Consider the following 25,368-nt stretch of genomic DNA (forward strand, 5'->3'; position numbering starts at 1 on the left):
CTATCAGTTTCCTCAGGATACATCTTTTTAAACCAACATTTAGACTCTTACATGAGTCTTTGAAATTTTATTGCACTCTACCTCTGACACAGTCTTGTTAAAATGTTACTGTTACCTGTTCTCTTCATCTTCTGACTAAGCAACATGAAACAGATGGTGAAACAGGAGGGACCTGTAGATGAGTGAAAGCAGTGGGAATCAAAACTACTGAATCCCTTTTCCAGTGTGAAGAGCCTCTGCCAAAGCTTGGGTTGTGTATGTTCCACTGATAATGATCATCTTGTTTCTGTGAGAGGGTCCACATTTAGTTGTAAGCATTGCTAAGTGAACAGCATCTTCTGCTAGTACATACACATTTGTCTGAAGAGGCTGCAGGACAAGGCAGGCAGTCTTCACTCAGGTGCTCAACTTCTGGTCACACCAACTGTCCCACACAGGACACTATGGGATGTAAGCCCTGACAGGAGAGGGATTTAAGCCCACAATGTTGAAATACATTTTAGATGGGCAAATAGACAGCTGCTGGAAGACAATAAAACAGATGCTGGCAAGGAGCAGGTTTAGTTGTCCATCCCAAAGAAGTCAGGAGCTGGTATGAAGGCAGCCCTTCTGAGAGGTAAATATCAGTAATTAAGGCAGACATGTGATGTCTTCTCTCTTGTAACACTGTGCTTCTATCGTTAATATGACTATATAGAATTGTATGAAGAGTGGGGCATGTTCTGGGAAATAAAAGTTGCAGGTGCTGTATCTACCTGGAGACTGTGAGCAGTCTCATTTTGTACCCAAAACCTATAGCACCAGGACCTGCATGGAAGATCCTTTTATCCAAAAGAAATGCAACAAAAGGTCTCTTGCATCCTCTTGAGGACATTAAAGAAAAAGGTATCTAGTCTTTAACTAGCTAGTCTAGCTGTAACATTTGATGGGTGTCCTAAATGAATAATGTATTCTTCTTTTTTCCCCAAGTTTTCAATTTGCAATGGGACTAATAATACTTGCCCCTTGTAGCAAAATACTAAGAGATGCTGAGATGAAAAACTCTGTGTAAATTTAAAGTACTTAATGTAATCAATAATTCTACAATATGATAGACCCCTCACTTCAATCAAATGCACTTAAAAAAAAAATTATGTGCTCTAAAGATAATTTCCCAAACACTATCCTTGAAATCAGAGGATTCAGATATGGAGTACTTAATTAGATTGCAGGAACGCATGCCACTTCTAGTCCTGTAATGAGGCAACAGAGCAGATCTAATCACTTCATTACTGTAATGACAGCTGCTACACGAAGCCCAAAACCAGAGAGAGAAATAGGTTACCACACAGGTACCTCAGAATGTGTTTAAGCATGACTGCTAATAGAGCTGCATACTTTGACATTTTTGTCTGCTATTTGCCTTTTCTCCTCATCTGCAGCTCGAGCTCAGAGCCTGTCTGTGAGGCTGGTGTTGTCCAGCTCCCTGCAGAACAGGAGACCCAGGGGAAGCAGCCACACCAGCAAGGCTTGAAACTTCCCTGTCTTGGGCAGATCAGGAACTCTTGCTATATTTATAACATGAAATTCCAGTGTGTTTAATTTTATTAGTTTAATGCTTTTTCTATGGAACTTTACTCCTCCATAAACATGTCATTAAAGACATGCACACATAATAACCACTGAACACATATGCACACAGCATGGCCTTGGCCTATAGCACTGTCACAATCTGGGACTTGCATGGAATATGCAATACCCAAAGCCTTGTAAATGATGGGATAAATTCTGCTTGCACTGATTTAATTTACGTTTAATGAATATTGAATTTGTTTGTATTTTACAGAATTGCAAAAGCTAATGTAATTACCAGAAGAAGGATGAGATGGGTCCTGAGTACCATATGAGGCATCTGTCTGGTCTTACAGATGTGTTAATGACATCAGATTTTAAATAAACTGACTACTTCTGTCAGATTCCAGCCACCCTTCCTGAAATGCCCTCAGACATGTCAATAGCTTTGTTTTGGTTTATTCTTTTAAAAAATATTGGCCATCAAGGTGTTCTTAACAGACATCATTTTAAAATGTAGTCCTCTACTCCCTGAGTCTGAATTTCTTGTGTGAAAATCTAAGCTTTATTAGTTGTTTGTTTACTGTTGTGATTTAAAGAATTCATCATTTTTCCACCATCCTGAAAATCTTATGCCATCTTATTACATAGGAATTGTCAAAAAAAATTCTTTCTTTTTTTCCAAATTCTCCCATTTCATGATGTTTCATGATACCATGATGTCAGCAGATCATGTTATTGCAGGGTTACACTAAGATCAGTACGTACAACCTGGATACTTACAAGTCAGCACCTAATTTCACACATAGTAAAGTAAATGAGCACTCTGCTTTCTAAAGAAACTGATTTTCCTCCATGCCCATGTATTTAAGCAGCAGTGAGATATGCTCATCAACTTCAAAAGCTTTTAATTAATGTTATGGATTTAGATATATAATATTTGGCACCTAAATTCTCAACTAAGTTTTCTTTTTTTTTTTTCTTTCATATATCTATATATATCTATATATATCTATATATATCTACCTTTTAATCTATCTTCTTTAAAAGAGGAGAATTCAATTATGGGGCTCTGCACTAGCAGCCCAGTCCTAGATTAAACAAATTATATTTAGTATAATTTAATACAATACATAACTAAGTATTTTTAGTATAATTTAATTCACAACAGTTTTCAATTATCTCATGTTTCTAGACACATCCCATTCCCAATAGCTATGCTGTATATGCTGGAACTAGGAGTTGCAATTTGCCAGGACAATTTCTGACAACATAAGATCACAGGTATTATCTCTCAAAATACTAAGCAAGCCCTTGAAGTTCTCTCTACAAATTGAATGGCAAAACCCATTCTTTTCTGGGGAAAAGAAGAGAGGATCTCATCTTTATTTTGTAACACAGCTCAGCATCCTGGTCACCACAAAATCTAAATTTACTCATTTCAAAAAGATCAAAGTTTTATGGTATATTCAGATCATATAAATTGGTCTATAGTGCTATAAACTGACGTCAAGAACAACACCTTAAAGGCAAATAAATAAAAGAGCATCTTGTTACACCTACTTTTAAAATCTATTTAAATGAAACTTCTACTATCACTGCAGGCATCTATCGTATTGTAAATCTCTTTTATTTTAGCCACTGCTATTTCCTTAGCCTCATGCAAGAAGTTTGAAAACTTTGTATCACAGTAAAACACTTGTTCTGACTGAAAAAAAGAGTTAGAGTAGATGATCAGGAGTTAAGGAGAAAAAGCACAACTACCTGGTTCGTTGTGTGAATTCCTGAATCTAAAGAGAAAGAGCAGAGAACAACTCCTATTAAACCAGGATTACTCATCATCAGTCCTATATTGTACTTTGGCCAGGAAACTAACAAGTGATAACATCTCATGGTCACAGCATTACAGACATGCATGCAAGATTTCACAGCCCTGGAAAACTGATTGTCTCAACATGCAGGGTTGGAGGCGGCTGAACACATGTTTAAACACAGTTGATGCTATCAGTGTTCACAAAATCTGTGACAAGTGTGGGCAGCTCTTTTCGGAGTATCACGCAAGACCAGTCATGTACAGATCGTACATTATGCATCACAGTCAATGATGTTCTGCCTTGCCCAGCTGCTAGGCAAAATATCCTCTGCTAATGTCACAGACTCAGTGTTAGGACCCTGCTAGCACCAGAAGGCTTTTAACATGGTGATTGATATCCTCAAAATCTATATTTTTGTTTGATAGCAAATCCTGGCGCAGCAGCACTAGAGAATCCACAGATATTTGTTGAAACATTTTGTTTATTTCCAGGAATAAATTTGTACTGTGAAGTAAATTGCTTACTCTTCCCCCTTGAAAGCCTTCACTCACTTCAGCAAGCCCCATCGTGTGTTTGGGCTTGAGCCACATCCAGCCCAAGTAGGTATCAGTATTTTGTTTGTCCTTGCAGCACATCTCCAAGAGTTTTCGAGCACACGGTCTCTGTGCAGCTTTGGTGAGAAAGGGATCTCCCTGTCTAATTACTTCTTTTAAGAGGACCAGTACTGCCCCCTCCTGTGAGCAGTCCCGTGGCTAAGACACTGTGTTATCAAACCTAAGCTTCTTGGCTCTCCGCAGGAAATGGACATGAATTCCTCTTTCCAAAAAAAATAAAAACAGTGGGGGAAAAAAAAGGCACGAAATTCTATGTGCATTTTAGTTCAACTTGATTTAGATGGAGTACTGAGGTGCAAAAATAGCCATTGCTTACGCCCTTTGCTTCATCGCTATTCTTGAATGGCAGTCAGAGACTTTAAAGATGTTCAAGGTCACTTTCTGGCAGCAAGCACCTTCTCTGAAAAACACAGGATTTTGTCCTTCAGCTGGATTTACACTTTTGATCTGTTCTCTTTTATTCTCCTCTCTTTCACACAAGCACTAACACATGAGTTCAAGCATGCCAATGACGGATGTACTAAAATAGAGGTGAAGAACAGTCTGTAAGCACCTCCAGCTCCACCTGTCAGCCTCATCACATCAGCCGTGAATTCCTCTGCCCCAGGCACAGCCACCTCCAACTCCAGCAACTCCATTCCCCTGGGCTGCAGCCATATATTTGCCTGAGGGTAAAATAGTTGAATGGATAATCATACAAAATTAATGATGCTCTGTCATCAGCTTTGTTTCAGGTGCAAGAATTGTGTCTGGAATGTCTGGTAGGCTTTGCTGCAATTTGGAAGCAAAAGACAACAAAGAAGCCAAACAAGCCCCACGTTCAATGAAATGCATGCCAAATCAAACAGCATTCTGAAACTGCATGAAGAAAATTGCCAAATATTCACACGTGCAATAATTTAGTCAACCAAAGAAGTATTTGGTGTCTTTTGATTTAAGTTCACTTTTATTATGTAGATATATTTTTTGTCGCATACCAGCAATTTCCATTAGTAAGTATAAGTTAGTCAATAAGCATAAATTTTTGAAGGAGAGTACAGAAGGGAATTTTCCAGACTCTGGAAGAACATTGCACTTCAGAGGGTAGTTTTGAAAATGAACATGGCTGTTGATTCATTTTAGGCAGGCAAAATATAATCTAAAGGATATTTGGAAGTTGCAAGTCTGAACAAAAGCAGGATGAGAATGGTGATACCACAAACAGAGAAAGGCTCAGGGTTATTTCAGAGGAAAGAAAAGAGGATCCATTTTGACTAGATAAGTGCATTGAAAGACATCCAGAAGAGATTTGTGATGGATAACCATCTCATACCAGTTTAATATGGGCAACAGAAAGAAAAATATTACAGTAAATTCCTGAATTTTGTAGTATATCTCTAAACCAGGAATAGGAGCAAGATAATGAATGAAAAGAATAAAGAGAAAGACACAGGAGGCGTGAATAGGGTCAATAAGGAGTGACTGCCATGAAAACCTGTTGGAAAAAAGCCTACAAGAAACCATAAAACTAGAACTAGAAGATGCTTGCCACAAGCATCAAAGTTTCACAGCATATCAAGGCAAACAGAACCAACAGTGATAAAAAAATCAGAGAGATATTGAGAGGGAGATTGGAGAAATTTGAACTACTAAAGATGCAAAGTAAAATACTTTCCATTCCTGAGAAGTACTATAATTTTTTGGAGCTGGTTAAAATATATTAAAATGACTTTTTTTTTGAAATTCTATTAAAAATAATTACCTCCATTCTAAGAATGCACATGACAAGGTAAGAATCAAATAGCCTGCCTTTGTAACTATAAAAGGAAAGGAGGTAGCAGAACACATCAAATCAATGATCATTCACCTGATAGCCTGATACATATTTTGTTTTAAAGAAACAAAGTAGTTTCCTCTTATTCCCCACAGTAACACCACCTGACCTCATCCACTATATAACACATATTTTTATTCAATAATCTGGGGGAGAGATTGATTTTCAGTTTACCATATATAAGTCTAAGTGAGTCAGAGTGAATTGCAAATACTTACTTCTCTGCTTTCAGGCATGGTACCTTGCACTGAGGGCTGGGTGGGGAATGAAGCCTCTGGCTTGAAATCCAGTCCCACATCTTTTGTCAATCTTAAATTTCTCTGGAGCTGCATATGATTCTGATGTGAGAGGTTTAATCACACGAGTGAGGTTGAAAGATCAGCCCTTGCCCTAATGCCCTTGTTCAGCTAGCTCTTCCTCAGGCTTCACTCTCAATACTGGGATGATATGGCTCTTGTCCTAGCAGGGTGCAATAGGTGTTAATTAAGTTACTGCTTGCACAGCACTTCACATTCAGAGAACTCTGGGGTCCTCAGCACAGGAGACACATGGAGCTTTGGAGCAGTAGGATCCTGGTGATGATCATAGGTATGGACCCCCTCTCCTATGAGAAAAGGCTGAAAGAGTTGGTGTTTTTCAGCCTGGGGAAAAGAAGGCTCCAAGGAGACCTTATTGTGTATTTCAGTACCTACAGAGGGCCTATAAGAGAGTGACAAACTTTTTAGCAGGGCCTGTTGCAATAGGACAAGGGTCTAAACTAAGGAGGGTCAATTTAGATTAGATATAAGGAAAGATTAGATATAAGGAAACACTGAAAGAGGTTGCCCAGAGGGGTGGTGGATCCCTGAAAACATTCAAAGACAGGCTGGATGGAGCTCTGAGCAATTTGATGTAGCTGAGGATGTCCCTGTTCATTGCTGGGGGTTGCACTAGATTACTTTTAAAGGTCCTTCCAACCCAAACTGTTCTATGATTCTCTGAACTGCTCTACTGGGGAAAAAAAAATAAAAATTGTGAAAGCACCAAAACAGGAATCCAATTTCTATATGCAAATCAGTAATTTGAAAACCACAGTTCTTCATGTGTGTCATCTGCCTTTTCGGCCTGACATTTATGAGACACAGCAGTGGAAATTCCAGAGCAAGCACCTCAAGAAGCTTATGAAAGAGTTGCCATGAAAGCTTCCCAGAAGCCATTACCGTTCATGGGTAGCGAGGCAAACTGCACCCAAACCCACAGGCTCCATCACCCTTTCATTCTCTGCCTTGTGATATCCCATGCAAGTCATGTGTTCTGTAGGGGAGGGCAGCCAAGGACAGCTGCAATACCATCTTGCTTCAGGTTAGTTCTTAAAAAGTTTTTTCCAATCCAAAAAGCTCATGCAATGCTTTCTAGGTATTAGGATGGAAATAACATGCTACAGCAAATCATCTGTGCACTGAATTCCCCCGTTCATTTTAAGGAAAGTGTCTTGCCCCAGCAGGAAATACTCCGACCTCTTGCACAAATGGCAGCATTTACCTTTTGCATGACACAACAGGAAATCGGCTAACACAATAGTGCCAGATCTTCCGTAGCCATTTCAAGTCACAAAAATCCAACCTGCCTTCCAGGAGGGCTTCTCCAACCGTGGCGTGAAAAAAATTATTGTCTTTTGTAAAAAGAGTGAAAAATCACTTTAAAATCACTTTTTTTTTTTTTTTTTTTAAGGAAAGGTGTTGAAAGTCCGTGCGGCCGGGGAGCTGTGCGTGTCGGGGGGCCCGAGGGTGCCCTGCCCGGACCCGTGCGAGGAGCGGCCGCCCCGCGGAGTCCCCGCGCCCCGCAGCACCTGAAGGCGCGGCCCCGGCCCCGCGCGGCGCGCGCCCGGCGCGCTCCCGCCAGCCCGCCCACCTCCACATGCACACACCCGCGGCGGGAGGAGGAAGGGCATCTTTCTAGTCGTTTTCGTTTCGCCAGTTTCATTCACCCCCCTTCTCGCCCCTTTCTCTCCTTCTTCTTCTTATTTTTTCTTTTTTTTTTTTTTCAATTATATTTTATTTTATTTTTATCACTATAATTATTTATCAGGGTTCTTCAGTCGGATCCCGGCGGAAAAGGTGGATCGCTTCTCAGAGGGTCCCCGCGGCTCCTGGGCAAGGTAGGCAGCAGCGGCTAACGCAATGGGAGGGATGGGGCCGCGGCTCCCCGTGTCCCCTTTGTCTCGGCGCCGCGGCCGCGCAGCGCGGGCCGGAGCCCGGAGCCCGCCGCCGCCCGCGCTTTGTCCCCGCCGTGTGCGCAACCCTCCCCCATCCCCTGCGAAACGTGTCTGCTCGCCCCTGGTGCTGCCCAGCGCAAACCCTAAAAATGCGAGCAGCGAGCCGGGCGGGGCTCGGGGAGCCCGGCGGGGCGGAGGGGACGAGGGGACGGGCGGCCATGCGGCATCTCCCGCGGCTGGGCGCGCTGCCGCGCCGGAGGCGGGAGGCGATGCTGCCCTCGCCGACTGCTGAGGCGGGCAGCAGTTTGTGGAAAAAACCCACAAACAAACAAAACCCGCAGAAATAAAACAAAAACCAGGCAGTGCGGCTACGGGCTTCCGCTGGCAGAGAAAAAGAATGTAGTAATAATAAATGAGTTTGCCCCTTATGACGGCCGGGTCGCGGGTGCCGCAGCCCGGGCAGGGTGCGCGGCCGCGGTGTAGCTGTGCCCGGGGAACGTTCCTGCCTTTCCCTTAAACCCAGCACTGCCATGGGGTCAGTGCAAGTTTTACGGTATTCGGAAAATGCAGTCTGGGCCCATGGCGCGCACGCGTGTGCGTGGTGCCCGTAAATACATAGTAACAGCTGAGGTGGTCGCTTTTCGTGAGCCGAGGCGAGAACAAAAAGAGGCCCGGGTGAATGCCCGGGGTTGCATTGGCTCACGTGTGTGTACGTCCTGCTCGCTCTTGCGGCTGGGGGCTTGTTCCATTGTTCTGCGGAGTTCGTAATGCAACCTGTAGCTAGGATGTGTCTGTTTCCTTGTGAGGGAGGAGACGATGAGGTGTGTAAAGCCGTGCTTTGTTTATGTGACATTGGAAGGACTGAAATAAACCCTGGATCTGGCAGCTGGTTTTATGGAAGGAGAAGCTATAGTTTTCTTGCGCTACCAGCTGAACTCACCTCATGTCCGCAGGCTATTCAGAATCCCAGACTGCTGTGGGGCATATCTACCAACCTTTAGTTCAAATTATAAATAGGAACCTGTGCTCTGCTTCCTTCACCTTCGGGTTTGTTTGGCTTTTACTTGTGCATGAAAGGCAAAATAACATAGAATAGACATTGTTCTAGAAGTAAAGTGTAAGAAAAAGATACCTTTTAGTTGATAAAATATATTGCAGGAATAAAAAACATAACAAAGCAAAAATTCCCTACATTCTGAGGATAACCTTCATAGATCAGAAGAAATAAAAACAGCTGCAGGGGGAGAAAGAAACAGCATCCTCCATCTAAATTTTACTTCATTTGCTACCAAAACACCACCTTCATTTAGAAAGCCTCTTAAAGGACATTTCATCTGTTGCTGAAGGATATAGGTATCAATAACTGCCCTTTCCAGGCTAGGAGCCCCTGCCGAAATGGCGCTGAAATCCGCTTTGCAAAACCTGCGTGAGATCTCCGAACTGCCATATTGCTGGTGAGCAGAGGCCTTCTGCTGAGGCTCAGTGGAAATTCACTGACTAAAATGGGATCTGCTTCACTGTCGTGCTGAATGACTCCTATTTGACTTTGCCTTTTTGGAAGGTCGGGTTTTTTTCTTTTTAAGAGGCACCATAGAGAGAGCACTTCACTGAAGCACACTGCAGCATCCTCTGTCTCGTCACTTGAGACGATTTATGCTGTAGTTGGACCAACTGGGCTCTCCAGGCTGGGTGAGGATGGGAGACGGTTGTTGGCAGTGTGCACCAAGCTGCACATACCCGTGTGAAGACGATTATCCCCAGAGTTTGGGGCTTTCTGCAGACTGCTGTAAAATGTGGAGAATCAATTGTCCTTCGTGCCCAAATCCTGCTTTTTACAAGGGTTTTAAAGGGTGGGAGGGGAGGCAGTGCTCTCTCGGCCTTCCTGCTTGGAGGCTGCTCATCCTGGGTCTCTGTCCTACATTTTGTCTGTGTTTGCTGTTTTGGGAGCTTGCTCTTAGCAGTGTAAGAGTGGTGACTGAGCAGAAATGGGACTCTCTCCTGTGCTCTTCTCTTTCTTTTTAGCATCTTGCTCATTTCTGTTGGAATCTGCGTAGCAATTAACATGATAATAACCAGCACTTACAAGTTTGTATTGTGAAGACAAGTGGATGTTATGGAAATATTTAAATATTTTAAGCCTGAATTCAGTTTTCTTTCTGATGGATACTTACTGCTGTGACCTTAATCCAATCCAAGAAGTTTGAGCAGCTGCTCTTGGGAAAAATGGCAGCTTTTACATGTTTTGCAGTTAGCGCTTAAAATATTTGCCCAAGCTTATCAGGTAAATATTGCTTCAAGTCTCTTACAGTCAAGAAAACTGAGGCAGAGAAATTACTTGTAAACTGGGGCAGAGGAAAAGTGAGTTACACATGAATTTATACAAAGGATTCTTCCTTCTGTAGTACAAAAGTTTACTTAAATGGAAATTTCAAAGCTGCTGTTTAACCCTTAGAAATACATCTGGATAGTGTGTTTTCTTGCAGTGACCCATAAAGCCCCACTCATACAGAATTTCCACTTTCTGTGGAAGACAAGAGCGCATTTATTTGTGGCGGTGCGTTGTGGGATCTCTTCTGAAAACCAAGACTGTCGAGAGAATTTCACAAAGAAATATAATTAGGAAAAAATGTGACTATATTCCTCTGCCAAATGCCTTTCCTAATTTGACTGGGAAGGGCTCAAAACAAAAATGTACTCAAGACCATTTTCCTTTATGGCTCATCTTTAAGTGTTTTGCCTAAAGTAATGAATCACTTGGTGAATCAGACTGGGATTTTATGGTTTCTTATTTGCCTGCCTTTGATCAGCTGAGTAGCCTGTCGAAACTTAATTTGGGACTGTCTTCCCTTTCTTCATGGCAGCATGGAAGGGCAGTGTGGAGAGTGATGGGGCAGAGCAGGAACGTTTTCCTGTTGCAGCACAAGGTCGTGCACTACCAAGAGGATGGCTGACTATCCACATTTGTTCTCATCACTTCTGTTTTATGGCACTCTTTTCTGAGCTTCCTTCCCAAGACTTCTGACGCTTGTTTTCCGACCCCCTATCTTATCTTTTAACTGTTTCCATCCTGCATGCTGTGGGGGTTGTGAGAGAGAGGAGCCTGGGGATGAGAGGTGGTGGCTTGCAGACACCAAGCAAATGGCTGCAGCAGCACCAAGGCCTTCTGGCCACCACGCTGCCCTCATCCTGGCAGTGCCCCAATGGGCAGGACAGTGCCAGCACCCTGTGGGTTCTGTGTGGCACCTTGACCCAGCTGGGACACCACTGGGGCTGGGGTGAACCCAGTTCCTTCTACTGCTCCTGTGGCTGCAGTCTGCTGCAGAGGGGCAGAGCTGAGGAGCTGGAGGCAATGACATTTCAAGCACTGCAGATGTTTGCTCAGTGGATGTGAGTCAGTCTAATTTCCAAGCTCTTTGTTATCTCAGTGGCTCTTCTGTAATTTCTCCATTTTGTCCTTTCTGTAGATGAGGAGTAAGTCTGGAGCTTTATGTCCCTTATGTCAGGTGTCACCAATGCAGAACAAAAAGCTGATAGCTGCTTCCCTGCCTCCCAGTGTGATACTGTTACGTATAAAGCCTATTCTTGCTTTCTGTCATTTAAGTGAATAGTTAGTACACAGAGTTTCAGTCTCTGTGTTTCATTATTTATATCCATGGTGTCTTACTGGTCATATTGCTCTTCTTTGAAAAAAACTTTCAAAAGTATGACCAAAGAATCACACCTCAGGCTTTGCAGGAATAAAAACAGCTTGTGTGAAACTCGTGTGCAGGGTTCTGATGACTTGTAACTAACCTGGTTTTTCTTGCCAATACTCTCTTTGAGAAGAAAGTTGACAAAAGTCGCATTTTGTCTTTTGAGCAACTTATCTCGATTTCCATAGTTGAAAGTGCTTAGTGTGTTTTGGATATTTACCAGCCCCAAGACCATTTGACTGCAGGAAGTGTGCAGTGAATGAAGTGCCCAGTGAAAGGGCATATTGCAAAAACCATACACAGAGGTGGACTAGATGTGGTCCAGATTGACCACTTGCCCAAATGCCTCTCATGTACTGGGTCAGCTTTTGAGCAGCCATGTGCCTTAAGATTACACTTTTGGAACTGTATCATTTACAGGATATGAAAAAAACATGAATTAAGCCATTGTGATTACTACCAGGAGTGATGATGTGCTTTTTAGAAACACAGCTTCTGACAAAGTGTTTTCTGAGATTATACCTCTTCCATGTATGGCCTAGAAAGGATTCATGCATGAACCAGAAGAAATAGGTTTTCTGTATTATCAAATTTTTTCCAAACATAAAGTTTTTGATCCCATTACTGCTCTTATGGAATTTTAACAGTCCAGGAAAATGGAGTTGTAGGGATTTTCTTTTTTATGTTTCACAAGTCAACAGAAAAAATTACTACAGTTCCTGGAATATGTTTTTATGGCTTGTGAAGGTCTCTGTGTCCTTGAAAATAATAAGCTTATTTTATCTTCTTGTGTCATCTCATAGTCCTCCTGAAGTTGTGACCAGTTGTAATCTTTCCTCTATTCTGCAAGGAGCACACAGCAAATAAATTATCTGTAATGGCTTTTACAAGACATATCATGGGATATTTAAAGAGAAAGCCAAGCTACTAGGCCAGAGCATGCTTTTCTACTAAACAGAGGAGCTGGGCCAGCTACCAAACACAGATCCTTGAGGTTTGTTTTGAAGAGTCATTAGCTCTTTGCTGGTCTTCTCTCTGGCTGATGCCTTTTACAAGAAGGAGTGCTTGCCCATTTGAGTCGAAACATTTGAAACAAGAGCAAAATTCAGATTTGTCCTTTATGATTTACTAAGTATGTGTCTGTAAGAAGAGGTTTGATTGTGGGTCTCTGGAGGTTTTCCTTTCAAGAGGTTAAAAGCTGAGTAGTAGGACAGAGTAGTAGGCACAGTGGCTGAGGTGATTGGAATTTCTGCAGTCACTATTAATGTGATTATTTACTGTCTTTCAATTTGAATTAGGAATAAAGCTCAGCCTAAGAACTCGTGCCAACATAGCATTTTTATTTGCATGTCTTTTAAGACATTTCTTGAATGAAAAGGCCGTAAAAGTACAAATATTACCCTGCTGCTTCCATTAAAGCTCAGTATCAACATATGGTGAATTTTTATTAGTTGAAGCAATTTTGGGATTTTTTTCTCACAGCACGAGTGGCATGTGCACTTGAGGTGGCAACTTGCTCAGCTATCCCAGCACTCAATCTCCTTTTGGGAGCAAAGCTATTGCAATTGCAGGGAACAGCTCAGTGTGACTGCAGACCCCTCCCATGGGTCAGGGGGTTGTCCCCCAGCAGCAGGCTCTGCTGTAGAGGCCAAGTGACAGGTCTGGAGTGGACACTGGATTTGTAAGGAATTAAGCTATTTGACATGATCCCTAACCTTTTGGGATTTTAGATTTTATTTAGGCTCTGTGATTTGTCACATGAGTGAACTTGAAGTTTAGTCTAGGTGATTTGGGGATGAAATTCATGTGACCACCTATACTCCATTGACTGTGGAGAGTGCCCAGAGTAATTAGCAGTGACAGAGGGTTTTCTCTGTATATCTCTAAGATAAAGTTATTGCAAAAATTTTGTGATTTGCATAGTGTTTTATTCCTGGTATCACACTTGTATCACCCTTTGTCTCTAAATCTTCAAGCACTTCACATACTGAGTGTTAGTGTCGCTATTATCATCTTAATTTTATAGGTGGAGATGCAGAGGACATGTTGGTTTTACTTTGCCAGAGATCTGTGATGAGTTCATGCCATGACAATGAAAACTTAGTTCCCAGCCCCACCACTCTCTCCTCACCCACCTCATGTTTTGACGCTGAGATCAGGTTTTCTCATACTTGGCAGTGCTATGCATTATTTCATTCACGATTTTTTTGTTTGTTTGTTTTTGTTATGGTGGTTTTTTTAGTAAATCACTTACCCTAGCAAGAACCTGACACATATTCAGAGATATGCCCACTTTTATGGTGCTTCAGGAGCAACTTGTCTGTCTGAAACATGAAATCTTGCTGGTGCTTCAGTTTACTCTAAGATTTTGCTCTGTCCTATAGAATCATGGAAGGGTTTGTGTTGGAAAAGAGCTTCAAGATCACCTCATTCCAACCCCTCTCCCATGGGCAAGGAGACGTTCCACTACACCAGGTTGTACAAAGCCCTATCCAACCTGACCTTGGAACAGTTCCAGAGATGGGGCATCCACAACTTCTCTGGGCAACCCGTTCCTGTGCCTCACCACCCTCACAGTGAAGAATTTCTTCCTAATATCTAACTTAAACCTGTCCTCTTTCAGTTTAAAGCAATTCCCCCTTGTCCTATCACTACATGCCCTCAAAGAGTCTCCATTCAATTCGTTTTCTGTAGAAGCAGGGTTTTGATTGAAACGGACAAAGCTTGCCACTTTTGTGCTGCAAAGATTCTTTGGGAATGAAGCAGGGAGCTGTGTTGCTGCCAGTCTGGTGCTGCAGTGTTTCAGGGACAGAGGGGCAGAGGGCGAAGCTGGAGCCACACGTCAGTGAGCTGTGCAGCCGCTCTCCGGTGCGCTGCTTACCTCACACGGCTGCTAATTTCAGCACCTGCTTCTGAAACACTTAACGGGGAATTTATTAAGCCCAGGCAATGTCAAGGCAGTTCTGAAAATCCTCCTGGGCATCATGATGCATAACGGTGCCCAAAGGAAAAGCTTCTCTGCTTGAATCTCAGCTGAACCTTTATACAGGCTTTAAAATGCCAGGGGACCCAGATCCTGGTACAGAGGTTGCCGGGTCTCTTAAGAAATTGTTTATTTTAGGAACTCATGGTCACAAGAAACTTCAGAATTCAGTGGGCTTGGTCCTTGCCACCTCAGCACTTGCTGTCTCCTGTGGCTTTATCCTTTTATAAAAAGATTGTGCTTCTCTTCCAAAATAGGTAGACTATTATATCCCTGCAGCCTCTGGGAAGACTGTTCCAGAATGCTAAAACCACCCTCTGCTTGCCAGTCTGCATTTATTTATCAGTAGCCTAAATCAATTTTTATTTTTTTAATATTTTATTGTGCCAACATTTTAATACCTGAGTAGTTTTCTCCTGCTATCTGTAGTGGAAATCTCTTTTGCAGAGGAGTTGAAAAGTACCCAGCTCACACACCCCAAACTCTACCCTTCCACCAGGCAGTGTTTGCCACTATAATCACATGCTTAGCTGCTCCTTCAGTTGAAGAGAAGGGATCCTGCTGTTAGCCTCGAGGGTAGCCTTTAAACTTGGCTCCTGAACTTTGGACAGGATGGGCTCTTGAGGAATTGAAAATGGCGTTTCTGAGAAAGAATTTACAGGGAAAAAGCTGTTCATTTGCAAAGCTATCTTCTGTGTGGTGGGGATGTGGTATAAAACAGAAGTACTGGCTTCTGTAAACTTAATTTGAAACAGGCAGATGTCATAACTGAACGAGTGAACTACATCCTCCTGTCTCGCCCTGCAAGAGCCTGGGGATGCTCGTGCCTCTGGTTGCATGCAGTTCGATGGCTTTGAGGTAGCCCTGAGAATTAAAATATCCCCAAACTAATCTGGTGTCTGAGGGTTCACCACGTACCCCAGGCTGAATAGCTGTTTGGCAATACTGCAGGAAATTCATTCACAAAATGGGAATTGAGAGAGTTGTGGTGCAGGAGCTTGTTTGTGAGTAACATGCTGTTGCCTCACTACCACGCTGGAGTTGTAGCTCAGCCGAGGGTGGTTGGACTCCAGGAAAATATTGGTCTTTCGGTTGCTTTGCATTGCTGATGAGGAAGTATGTCACTGTAGCAGGCTTCTCTGATCTGCCTTTGGTGTTCCTCTTTGTGCTTTTATGGAACACATCTATCAGAAGAGACATCACCTGGTCTCTAGATAATAACTGCTTGACACAAGGTATACATTGCTCTTTCTTTCTGTGATACATGAGCTTAGGGATTTTGGTTTTTTCTGTTTCTCTCCTTGTTCATAACAAGTTTAACCATCCAAAAATTTGAACAAAGGATCCACTGCACCTGTGCTTTCCCAAAAATCCTTAACAAGTTGGAATACATGTGCTAGTAGCACAGAGTACTGGGATAACTCTATCCCTCTTTGTATCCCACTTAGAATCAGCATGGACATGTATTTTATATTTTTAAGTAAGAATGGAGAGTATAGAGAGGACAAACACCAGATATTGAATTGGGACAGACTTGGACAAGCAAATAGTTTTTAGTCCTTAATTTGAGGTTAATCTTTTTTCCTGAAACAAACAGGCTGGGCTTGCCCACAAGTTTAAAAAAAATTGCTGTCTTCAGCGATAGATTGCAGGACAGGGTAAATTTGTAAGGTTAGTGAGGTTGATCTCATTAAGACATACAAGGTTACTATTGTTCAGCAATGTATTTAGATAATAACATGAGGTCCATATAACAGTACAAAATTGGTTGGTATGGATGTCCCTCCGGTGCAGGTTTCACTGGTTTTTCCTGGTGATATTGCCTGCTGGTTTTGGTATACATCTTGGGTTTTTTCCTTTTGTTTTATTTAGGTTGTGGACACTGTGGCTCCAGTTTACTCACAAGATACCAACCAAACACTAGTATTTGAAGATCCACTTGGATAGGCACAGCTCCTCACCCAGCATGCCTTTCAAAGCTGGATTAGAACTGACCGAATTGCAGAATATGACTGTCCCTGAAGATGATAACATCAGCAATGATTCAAATGATTTCACAGAGGTGGAAAATGGCCAGATAAATAGGTGAGTATTTTTCCACTGACGTTGCCTCTGCTAAGAAACACACTGTTTAAAAACAGCATTCTAATTTTCAGTATGTATCTTGAATTATTCATTACCAAGTCATGCTCCATTTGAAGATGTAATTTGAATTTCATACGTAACATCTGTTGGGCATAGGCTGCAATAGCAGATAAAGCAAACAGAGTAGCAATTTATTCATCATTTTGAATCTTTCAAATTAGTCTAATAAAATTCATAAACATATAATGCAGCAAAAAGCCAAAATTTTAGATGTCTGCTTCCACACAGCAAAGAAGTAATAACAATATGATGGCATAATTTTGAGGAAGTCTCTTAGTTGACTTTTCATCTCTGGTATGACAATTTTAGCTTGTCTGGCCACCTCCATGTATCCAAGCTTCTGGTGTGGTTGGCAGCAATTGTAGTTCCAGTCTGTGTTTGCAATTTGACAAGATAAACTGGGCAGCAGTTTGCTCCCTTGAGGCAGAAGTGGCAAGATGGTAAAACTCTGTCTTACACCTAACTCGGATCAAGGTTAAAAATTGCATCAATATTGGTGAAAATTCTTAGTTACAATTATTATCAATACAGTTATTATCAATACAATTATTAGGCTGTTGGCTTTTTCTATAAGCTTACAGTCATTTCTGAAGAGCTGCCTTTTCTCCAGAGAGCAGTTCTCCAGTCCTTCCTGCCAGCCTCCAACAGGTGCTGAGCCATCCAGTTTCCAGCAAAGACCTGCTGACAGACCCTGTTTGTATTTTGTGAGCTGTAAAATAGGAAGCTCTGTTTTGATCAAACTTCCTGTTCAAATATTGCAAACCAAGGTGGAGCACAGGGCCAGTCACTGCCTGCATAGGGATCCAGCCCTGCTGGGAAGCCTGTGCCAGCACATTGTTGCGATCCCTTCTGCGGGGCTGCCACCACCTGTTTTATGATCTTTAAAATCTTCTTCTCTTGCCTTTTCTTCCTGTTGGCAGCATCCTCTCCAACTACGTGAGAAACTCATTTTCTAGAGTTAAAATGAAATTCAGAGCTGGTTTTTCCCAGGCGAGGTTAGAGTCAGTTGTGACACTCGCAACTGCATGGGTGGACAAGGATCTTGGTGACAGGTGTGGGAATAAGCACCCAGCATTGTCCACACCATTCAAGTAGCAAAAGCAGCCAGCCGTGCCGTGGGACAGGGCAGGGGCCCGGCTGGTGGCGGGGGTGGGGGCAGGAGGGTGCCAGCCCCAGGGAGGGGAAGTCCTGGGGCCGTCGCCGGCAGGGCGGGTGGTGCTGTGACCGCAGCGCAGCTGCGCTGATGAAGATTAGAGCTGGTCAGGAATTTTCTGATGCAACTGCTTTGATGGAAAGTGCCAAAATGAAACACAAACCACTTCTGTTGAAAAGAAAAAAAAAAAAAAAAGGCAAGAGAAAGACAAAAAGCCCGCCAAGTTTGCCAAAACAAAACAGTTCCAGTATGAACCTGCTTGCTTTCCTGCTGGTTCACGTTGTAAGGAGAGGAGCTCTGGGGCTGACAGTGGTAAATTCACTCCCCGGAGGCTGTTGAGGATTTATATCCTTGAGACAAGGAGTGGCTATACCGGGCTGGCTGTGCCTCCCCAGCACTTTGGCTGATGCCATCAGTAACTGTTATGGGGAAAAACCCTGCTGGCGCTTCATTGTCAGTGAATGTTTATGGAGGGTGGGGAAGGAGCGTGCTGTATGTGCCTGGTCCTCTGTGGTCACCATGTGCTCTGTGGAGTTAGGGCATAGTAAGTGTGACAAGATCTGGGCTGGATCCAGACTGCCTGCAAAAGGAGGAAGAAAAGTGGAGTGATGAAAGAGGGTCAGAAACTCAGACGTAGAATTTCTAATTACTGTTCTGGCTCTTAGGGCAAGTTAACATATTTCACAATTTTCTATTCCTTTCTGGAGAACTTGCTTCCTCTGCAGAAGAGGATCTATCATTTGTCTATAGGATATAGCATATTATGGTTCCCTTAGTCCTCTGCCCAGGCACTCATGGGACAGCTACTTGCATCCCATGCATGACTATTTGGCCCTGTATATCCCAGTTTGTTCATGTCCCCCTCCATGTCCAAACCAAGAGTTTCAAGGCAGCTGGCACGGACCAGAGCTTCCAGTGCAGCAGCAGGCTGGCAGCAGTGCAGCCCTGCCAGCATGCCCTGGGGCTGAGGCTGTCACTGAGCCACCCACAGCTGCTGCCCTGTGCAAGCACCTCCATGCCATCCTGTGTGACGAGCAAGCAGGCATATCCTGCTCTGCACCCGTGCATCCTGAAAGGATGTGGTTAGTCCCTTCCTATAGCTATTTTGGCAGACACCTTTTTTTCCATGGAGTAAGAGGTTAACAGGCATAGGGAGCAACACATTTTGTATTTCCTGGCATGTGATGTGAGGCCTTGTAAAATGCCCAAGTCCATCAAAATCAGTGGGACTTTTTCTGTTGATTTCACTTGAGCTTTAGATTAGATCTCTAATTTTCAACCAACTTACTTTTTTATTGTTTCAACCTGTTTGATTTTGCACTCTGTATTTAATTTCTTTTTTTTTTCTCTCGGGACGTAGTTTTTCCAGCTCAATGTAGAGCAAATTTTTAAGGGTCTTTTGGATGGTACACCAGGCACAAGCTGATTCCAAAGCTGGCTGTAAACTCCAAATATTTCTTGATCTTGGAAAAGAATCCTGTATGTTCCTTTGGCTTTCCAGCCTTTTCTGGGCCTAAATATATGTAGTGAGGGGACGTTGATTTGAAGAGGCTGTACTACTAAGAGGGCTTTTTCTTTGTATGCAGATGTTGAATGGGAATGTCTTCTGAAAATGTCAGTTCAGAAATTTGCATGAAACCCAGACATGGATTTTGTGACTTTTAACTATGTCTCCTGGCTATAAACCTTGCCATCTCTGCACATAATTGTAAATCAGTATTTAGATAGCCTACTCCTTGACTATAACTATGACAATCCTCTCAAGAGGTTGATGTCTGAATGCCTGTCTTGGTTTACCGTTGCTAGTAAGTTATCAGCACCCCTTGTTCAGTTAACAAGGTTGTTAGTAGGTATGCTAAGATCTGGTCCAAGTTTCATAGTGTAAGTCAGATCAAGCTTTCCTCTGCATTTCTTGTTCATGCCTGCCCTGGAAATCTTTGCCACTGCTCAAGTTAGCATGTAGTTTAAGAAGCTGCCTAAGGATAAAGTTCTGTCATCTTGGCAAAACTAGCTTTCCCTAACAAATGTTTAAGGCATTATAAAATACCATTTTAATTTAATTATATTTAAACGTATCCGAGATGGCTAAATGGTTTTTGGCTAACTCTGCTTAGCCAAAGTGGTTAGCTTGGGGGTATCACCTTAATCAAACATTTCTCATTGAAGTCCTTAAATAAATTAAATTTGGAAACCATAGTTAACATCATCCTTTTTAAACCGCTTTATCAATAAGGCTAAGTTTCTACTTTGCACTAAATCAAACCAGGAAAAGAATTAGATGAAGATATTCTTTCCAGGCCAGCTGTGAGGCTTCATGCATCACAAGGATGAGCTCATTGTATCTTGGCCAGGATATTTCATTAATGTATCAGAAAAGTTTTGTATAGTCTTTTCATGCTCAGCTATCATACAGGAAACACAACAGGAAAGCAGAAATATGTAAGAACAGGTTATGTCTTTCAGTGATGGGTAAAGCATCGTTTGAAATGAAGACAACAAACAGTGCAAATGGATTTCATGCTTGTCAGGGAGTCTCAAGGCTTTGATGGCACAGACAGTCCTACAGTGCATTGCCACAGCACCTCTCACAGTTGGCCTCTGATCCTTGGGAGGGCTGGCAGAGGCGGCGTAAACAGGCGTTTCACTTAATTTGTGTCATCTTCGTAAAGGTCAAAAATACAGCATTCTGTGACAATGAATGGCTTGTTTTCTGAGCACATCTATTAAGCAGAGCAGATGCATGGCACAGTTTAACTAGAAATTCCGGTACTCCAGCATATGTTTCCTTTCATATGCGCTAAGGAAGAAAAACCGCCCTGAAATAATAAAAAAAAAGTTTATAAAAAGCAATAACTTGATATAATTTGTTTCTGCTGAATTCATTGGATTACCTTCCACTGTACTTTTTTTTTCCTTTTCATTTTATTTCATTTAAGATCAGTAATATTTTTCATTTGTGGAAAACTTTTCTGGCATATGGTATGGCCACACCAAGTGTTGTCCTCTGCTCTGCACTTGCAGGTTAAGTTGCCTGCAGCAGCAAATGCAGCACAGGCAGAGCCCACATCCCCCTGTACTGCAGCACTGCTGGGCTGTCCAAGCAAGCCATCCTGGGGCTGGGAAGTCCCCCATAAGAAAGCTGGGCTCAGTGTTATGTCCCTCATTGTCTGGGGTCCCAGTACCCTCATTCCCATGTCTGACTCTGCCCTCCTGTACACATCACACAGAAAAATGGCAAAAAGTGCAGTTTGATGTGGGGTGGATGAGGAGCCTAGCTGGGCAAAAAGCCAACTCCATTTTTTCTCTAGAACTAACTCAGAAGAAAGTACTTTGGATCAATTTATCAAATCAGACTAGTTCTCTCAAAGTTGCATCCAGAAGGAAATAACATGTTTGTTGGCTGTGGAAGATACCAGCTTTGCAGAAGCTGTTTATTCTGTCAGAAGTATTCTAATGGAAAGTCCCGTGGTCACTTTTATATTCAAGCAATGTTACTCAAGTGTTGTCTTTATCCTGTATTCGTTTTTTAACAATAATTTTCATGAAAGTTTAATACCAGAAGACAATAATAATAGTGTGCACAAATTTGTTATTTTTGTAATTATTAAGGGGGAACTGGCTGCAGAGGGATGAGCAGAACTGGGGGGAGCAGACTAGTGACTTCTATCATAACTCTTGACAAAATCTAAAATGACACATGATCTCCATAAAGAACAGAAGAAGGCAAAGTCTGCAGATGTTCCCAGCAGCAGTTACAAATCCAAAAGAGACAAAACTTTTCTCTGTGCTCCTGCCTGTACAAATTGCCTGCAGGGTGTTTCGAGAGAGAGCTGGAATGTCTTTTTCAAGCCGTTCACACTCTGCTGCCTGTGTTCAAGAGATGGGCTTTAAACAGACATAAAAGAGAAAAAGCACATGCTCTGAATCAGGTTGAGATTCTATTCCACAAGGATGAAATACCTACAAGGTGAGCTTTGGAAAGCTAATTTCAGATCAGTCTATCTTAGAAGTGGTTGCTTCTCACTTCATAAAATGGTGGGGGAGGTTCAGCCATCTATTCCAACTGTGTTAGTAAATCTGACATCATATCTATATTTTGCAGCAAATTAGTTGCTGAGGTTAGTATTTAAAAAATACAGGAGAAGCCTATAGTTCTTTTTTGATTTAAAGGAAGTCAAAGCAGACCAATGGGCAGGAGGCAAAACTGCAAAAAAACCCAGCTAAAATACTACTTACATTCTGCCATCTATGCCTGGATTTAAGGCATAAACACAAAATGTTAAAGACACGAGGCCCAGTGTGTCAGCTGTGGAAGCCAACTCAGCAGCATTTTAGCTGCATGATTTTGGCATAGCCTTAGAAGCTGTGCTAGCATACATATCAGCAGTAATTAGGCCACAACTGGGGCAGTAGGGAAGTTTGCTCAAGGTCTGTCTTTATAAGTTCACAGATTTATTACCAGCCTGGATACTGCTGGATGTATTGAGATGATGTAAAGTTTTCAGTCACAGTTTGAACTATACATTCCTGGCCAGTAGATGTTTCCCACTGTGGGAAAGGACCAGCAGTGCTGCTGTTTGTGTTCAGTGTTGTTTGTCTGCTTCAATTTAAGAAGAGCCAGCTTAATGTAGCTACAGCTAAAATGGGCTCTGACACTTGGTGACAGCCCCTGGTTAGGTATGTGACGTGTACCACGGCTGAGGCATTAGCCAGTGCAGACTAAGAACCATCTGTGGATTAGCAAAGATGCCAGGGACTTAATTGTGCATAAACCTTCAAAAGATGAAAAGCTGAAAGAATGCTTTATACAAACTAACATGTTTGCTGAAGAGAAGGTCTGTGAGAAAGTAACAGCACATCCAAATCAGAAGTGTCCTAAATCTCAAGGATGCCAACAGGGGGACAGTAAGTTTCTAAATGTGGATTTATCAAGGACACAGAACAAGCAAAGGGTAAAGAGAAAGAAAAGCTGTTTATTCTATGTTTCCCTGCACAGAAGTGTTTAATTTTGCAGTATGATGAAGTCAGCATTGAGTTTTGAAAGACACTTACATGAAAATCCAGTAGCCCAGAGCAGTGTACCAACAGAGCAGGTTGCCTGCTTCAGGACTGTCCAGCCAGCAGTGGCATGTGTGTCACATCTTCCTCCTCTTAACTCCCTATGTGGCAGTGTCCTGGGGTGTCTTTATGATGCTTGTATCCCCATTTGTCTGTTTAGCCCAGAAATAACTTTTGCATCTTTAAGACTGGTTCTGAGAGAGAAGCGGGGGAGAGAAGAAGTGTGCAGTTTGTTGTCAGACACTGCACTTGCTCCCCTGCATCCTTCTCCTGGACTGTGTTGTCTGCAGATGGACAGATGGCAAGACAGAGCTCTCCTTTGCTTTTAGCTAGTTTTTAACTCACTGAGGCAGAGAAGTTCCCTGGACTGTGGTTTTTCTTTTTCTTGGACCTGTTTAAACCTGCTCTGGACTGAACACCCAGAGGAGCGCCAGCAGCTCACACTTGTGGCCCACGGGACCGGGCCTGGCCTGTGACATTTCCAGCCAAAGAGGGATTGCTAACAGACTGGGAGCTGAGCTACAGCCCACAAAAAGGACTTTCTGAGATTGTCATCTCTTCAGATTGGCAAGAGGTTTTATTGTTTAATAATGTTCATTTTCTGTGCTGGTAAATGCTTTGCCTGTTAAATAAACAGATTTTTCCACTTTCCTCCAAGGAAATCTTTTCCTGAACCAGTTGAGGGAGGGCCCACTTGAATTTGCTTTCTAGAGGCACCCTTTTGGAGGTTTTCTCCCAAATTTTCCCTAAACCAAGACAGGCAGCTTAAGGTTTCAGTAGCAATATAGGGTTTTGCAGTGCCACCTGAGTGAGGAGACAGTGACATCTTTTAGGGATCCTTGGCAGAATGATGATGGCAGTAATTCATAGTTACATAGATTAAAGGTTTATTTTTTAGCAGGATGCTATGATTAGTGTAGGACAGAATTTATTATTAGAATGGCACAGGATTTCAACAAGCAGAATCAGTGCAGTGCAATCTATAAGTAGCATAATACAGAATTTAGAATATAATTTGGCTTACAGTTTCTAGTCAACTGGATGCTCAGCAGATAGGGTCCGATCTTAATCTATGGTTTCTTGTATGAGTACACAAACATAATCTCGACTCAAAAATCATGTAAAAGAATATGAGCCTCTCCCATAATCCTTGGAGGATGCAGAGGACAGGGGTTTGTCTCTGGCCAGTGGCAGCTGCAGTCACAAGTTCCCCACTTAGGACTTGTGACTGCTTGATTTTATCGTCAGTGCCCAGGATGCTTATTATTCTTTCCTCTTCTGTGGAGGGTCATCACCACTGCCTGCTGAGCCGTGTGCCTGGGACCTTCCAGCCTGGCAAGGCAGGAAATAATTGAGCTGGTGCCCAGGAGTCTTGAGGTTGATAGGGAGGGGAAGAAGAAGTCTGTTTGGTTTCTTGTTGTACTTGCTTCACAGGACCTTGTGTTCATATTTTCTAAGCACTTTGTGGAAATAAATCCTCTGACTTCTTTCAGCAAATTTATTTCGGATCGAGAAAGCAGAAGAAGTCTCACAAACAGCCACCTTGAGAAGAAGAAATGTGATGAATATGTAAGTCTCTCTCACTGCTCTGTTCCCTGTCAAAAGGATCTGCATGTTGTGTATATGAAAGGCCTTTAGACATTGTCTTCAAAAGTGCTGGGCACACACAACTGTAACTGAATTCAATTTCCAGTAGGAACTGCCTGGGATCAGCACATAAATAAAACCCCCGAGCATATTGGTTGGGTTGAGGCCAGGGAATCCCCCTGGCTTCTGTTGGGCAGGAAGTTGTGGTTCCTTATGGCTTTGCCATATATGAATTACACATCCAGGATGTTTCTCAGGTGTAGTGGAAGATGGGGTTTAAAACTGAAAGTGCATTATGAGCTGTGTGTTGCCTGTACCATTTAGGTCAGTTTACAAAACCTATTGGGCAGCGAGCAGCTCAGCTGTGACAGAGTTCAGCGACGCTTTCTCCTATTTCAAAAAATTTTTATTAAATCCTTTTCATAGCAGTAGTTACTTACCTCTGATACATCACAAAACATGGGGTTTGAAGCAGGGGTGCATTTCCCTGCTCTGTTCCAAGCTGTTGCTGACACATCTGTCTTTATTTCTTCAGATCCCAGGAACTACTTCACTGGGAATGTCTGTCTTCAACCTTAGCAATGCAATTATGGGCAGTGGGATTTTGGGTCTTGCTTTTGCCTTGGCCAACACAGGAATTCTCCTTTTTCTGTAAGTATTCATGTGGTGAGTAGCTGATCTCCATGGAATTTCACTGTGTTTAAAGAATGCATGCACTGCCAGCAAGTGGAGGGATTTATAGTCCATGTGTAATCAACTACAGC

At 42.6% G+C, this 25,368-nt stretch overlaps 1 protein-coding gene across 2 annotated transcripts in view; it reads left to right on the forward strand.

Moving 5' to 3' along the window:
• Window positions 1-7,636: 7,636 nt before the first annotated feature.
• Window positions 7,637-25,368, forward strand: part of SLC38A1 (solute carrier family 38 member 1) — a 42,781-nt gene continuing 25,049 nt past the window's right edge. The window contains exons 1-4 of one of the 2 annotated variants that reach the window (XR_013182423.1): window positions 7,637-7,929; window positions 16,534-16,746; window positions 24,511-24,586; window positions 25,140-25,255. Coding sequence is in view for 1 of the 2 variants with exons in the window: in XM_054631292.2 (XP_054487267.1) it covers window positions 16,628-16,746; window positions 24,511-24,586; window positions 25,140-25,255 (311 nt within the window). In the remaining variant the exon portion in view is untranslated. The remainder of the gene's footprint in view (window positions 7,930-16,533; window positions 16,747-24,510; window positions 24,587-25,139; window positions 25,256-25,368) is intronic. The other variant, XM_054631292.2, reaches the window with a different exon arrangement.

Source organism: Agelaius phoeniceus, chromosome 5 (genome assembly GCF_051311805.1).
Source record: "Agelaius phoeniceus isolate bAgePho1 chromosome 5, bAgePho1.hap1, whole genome shotgun sequence".
Taxonomy (NCBI): domain Eukaryota; kingdom Metazoa; phylum Chordata; class Aves; order Passeriformes; family Icteridae; genus Agelaius; species Agelaius phoeniceus.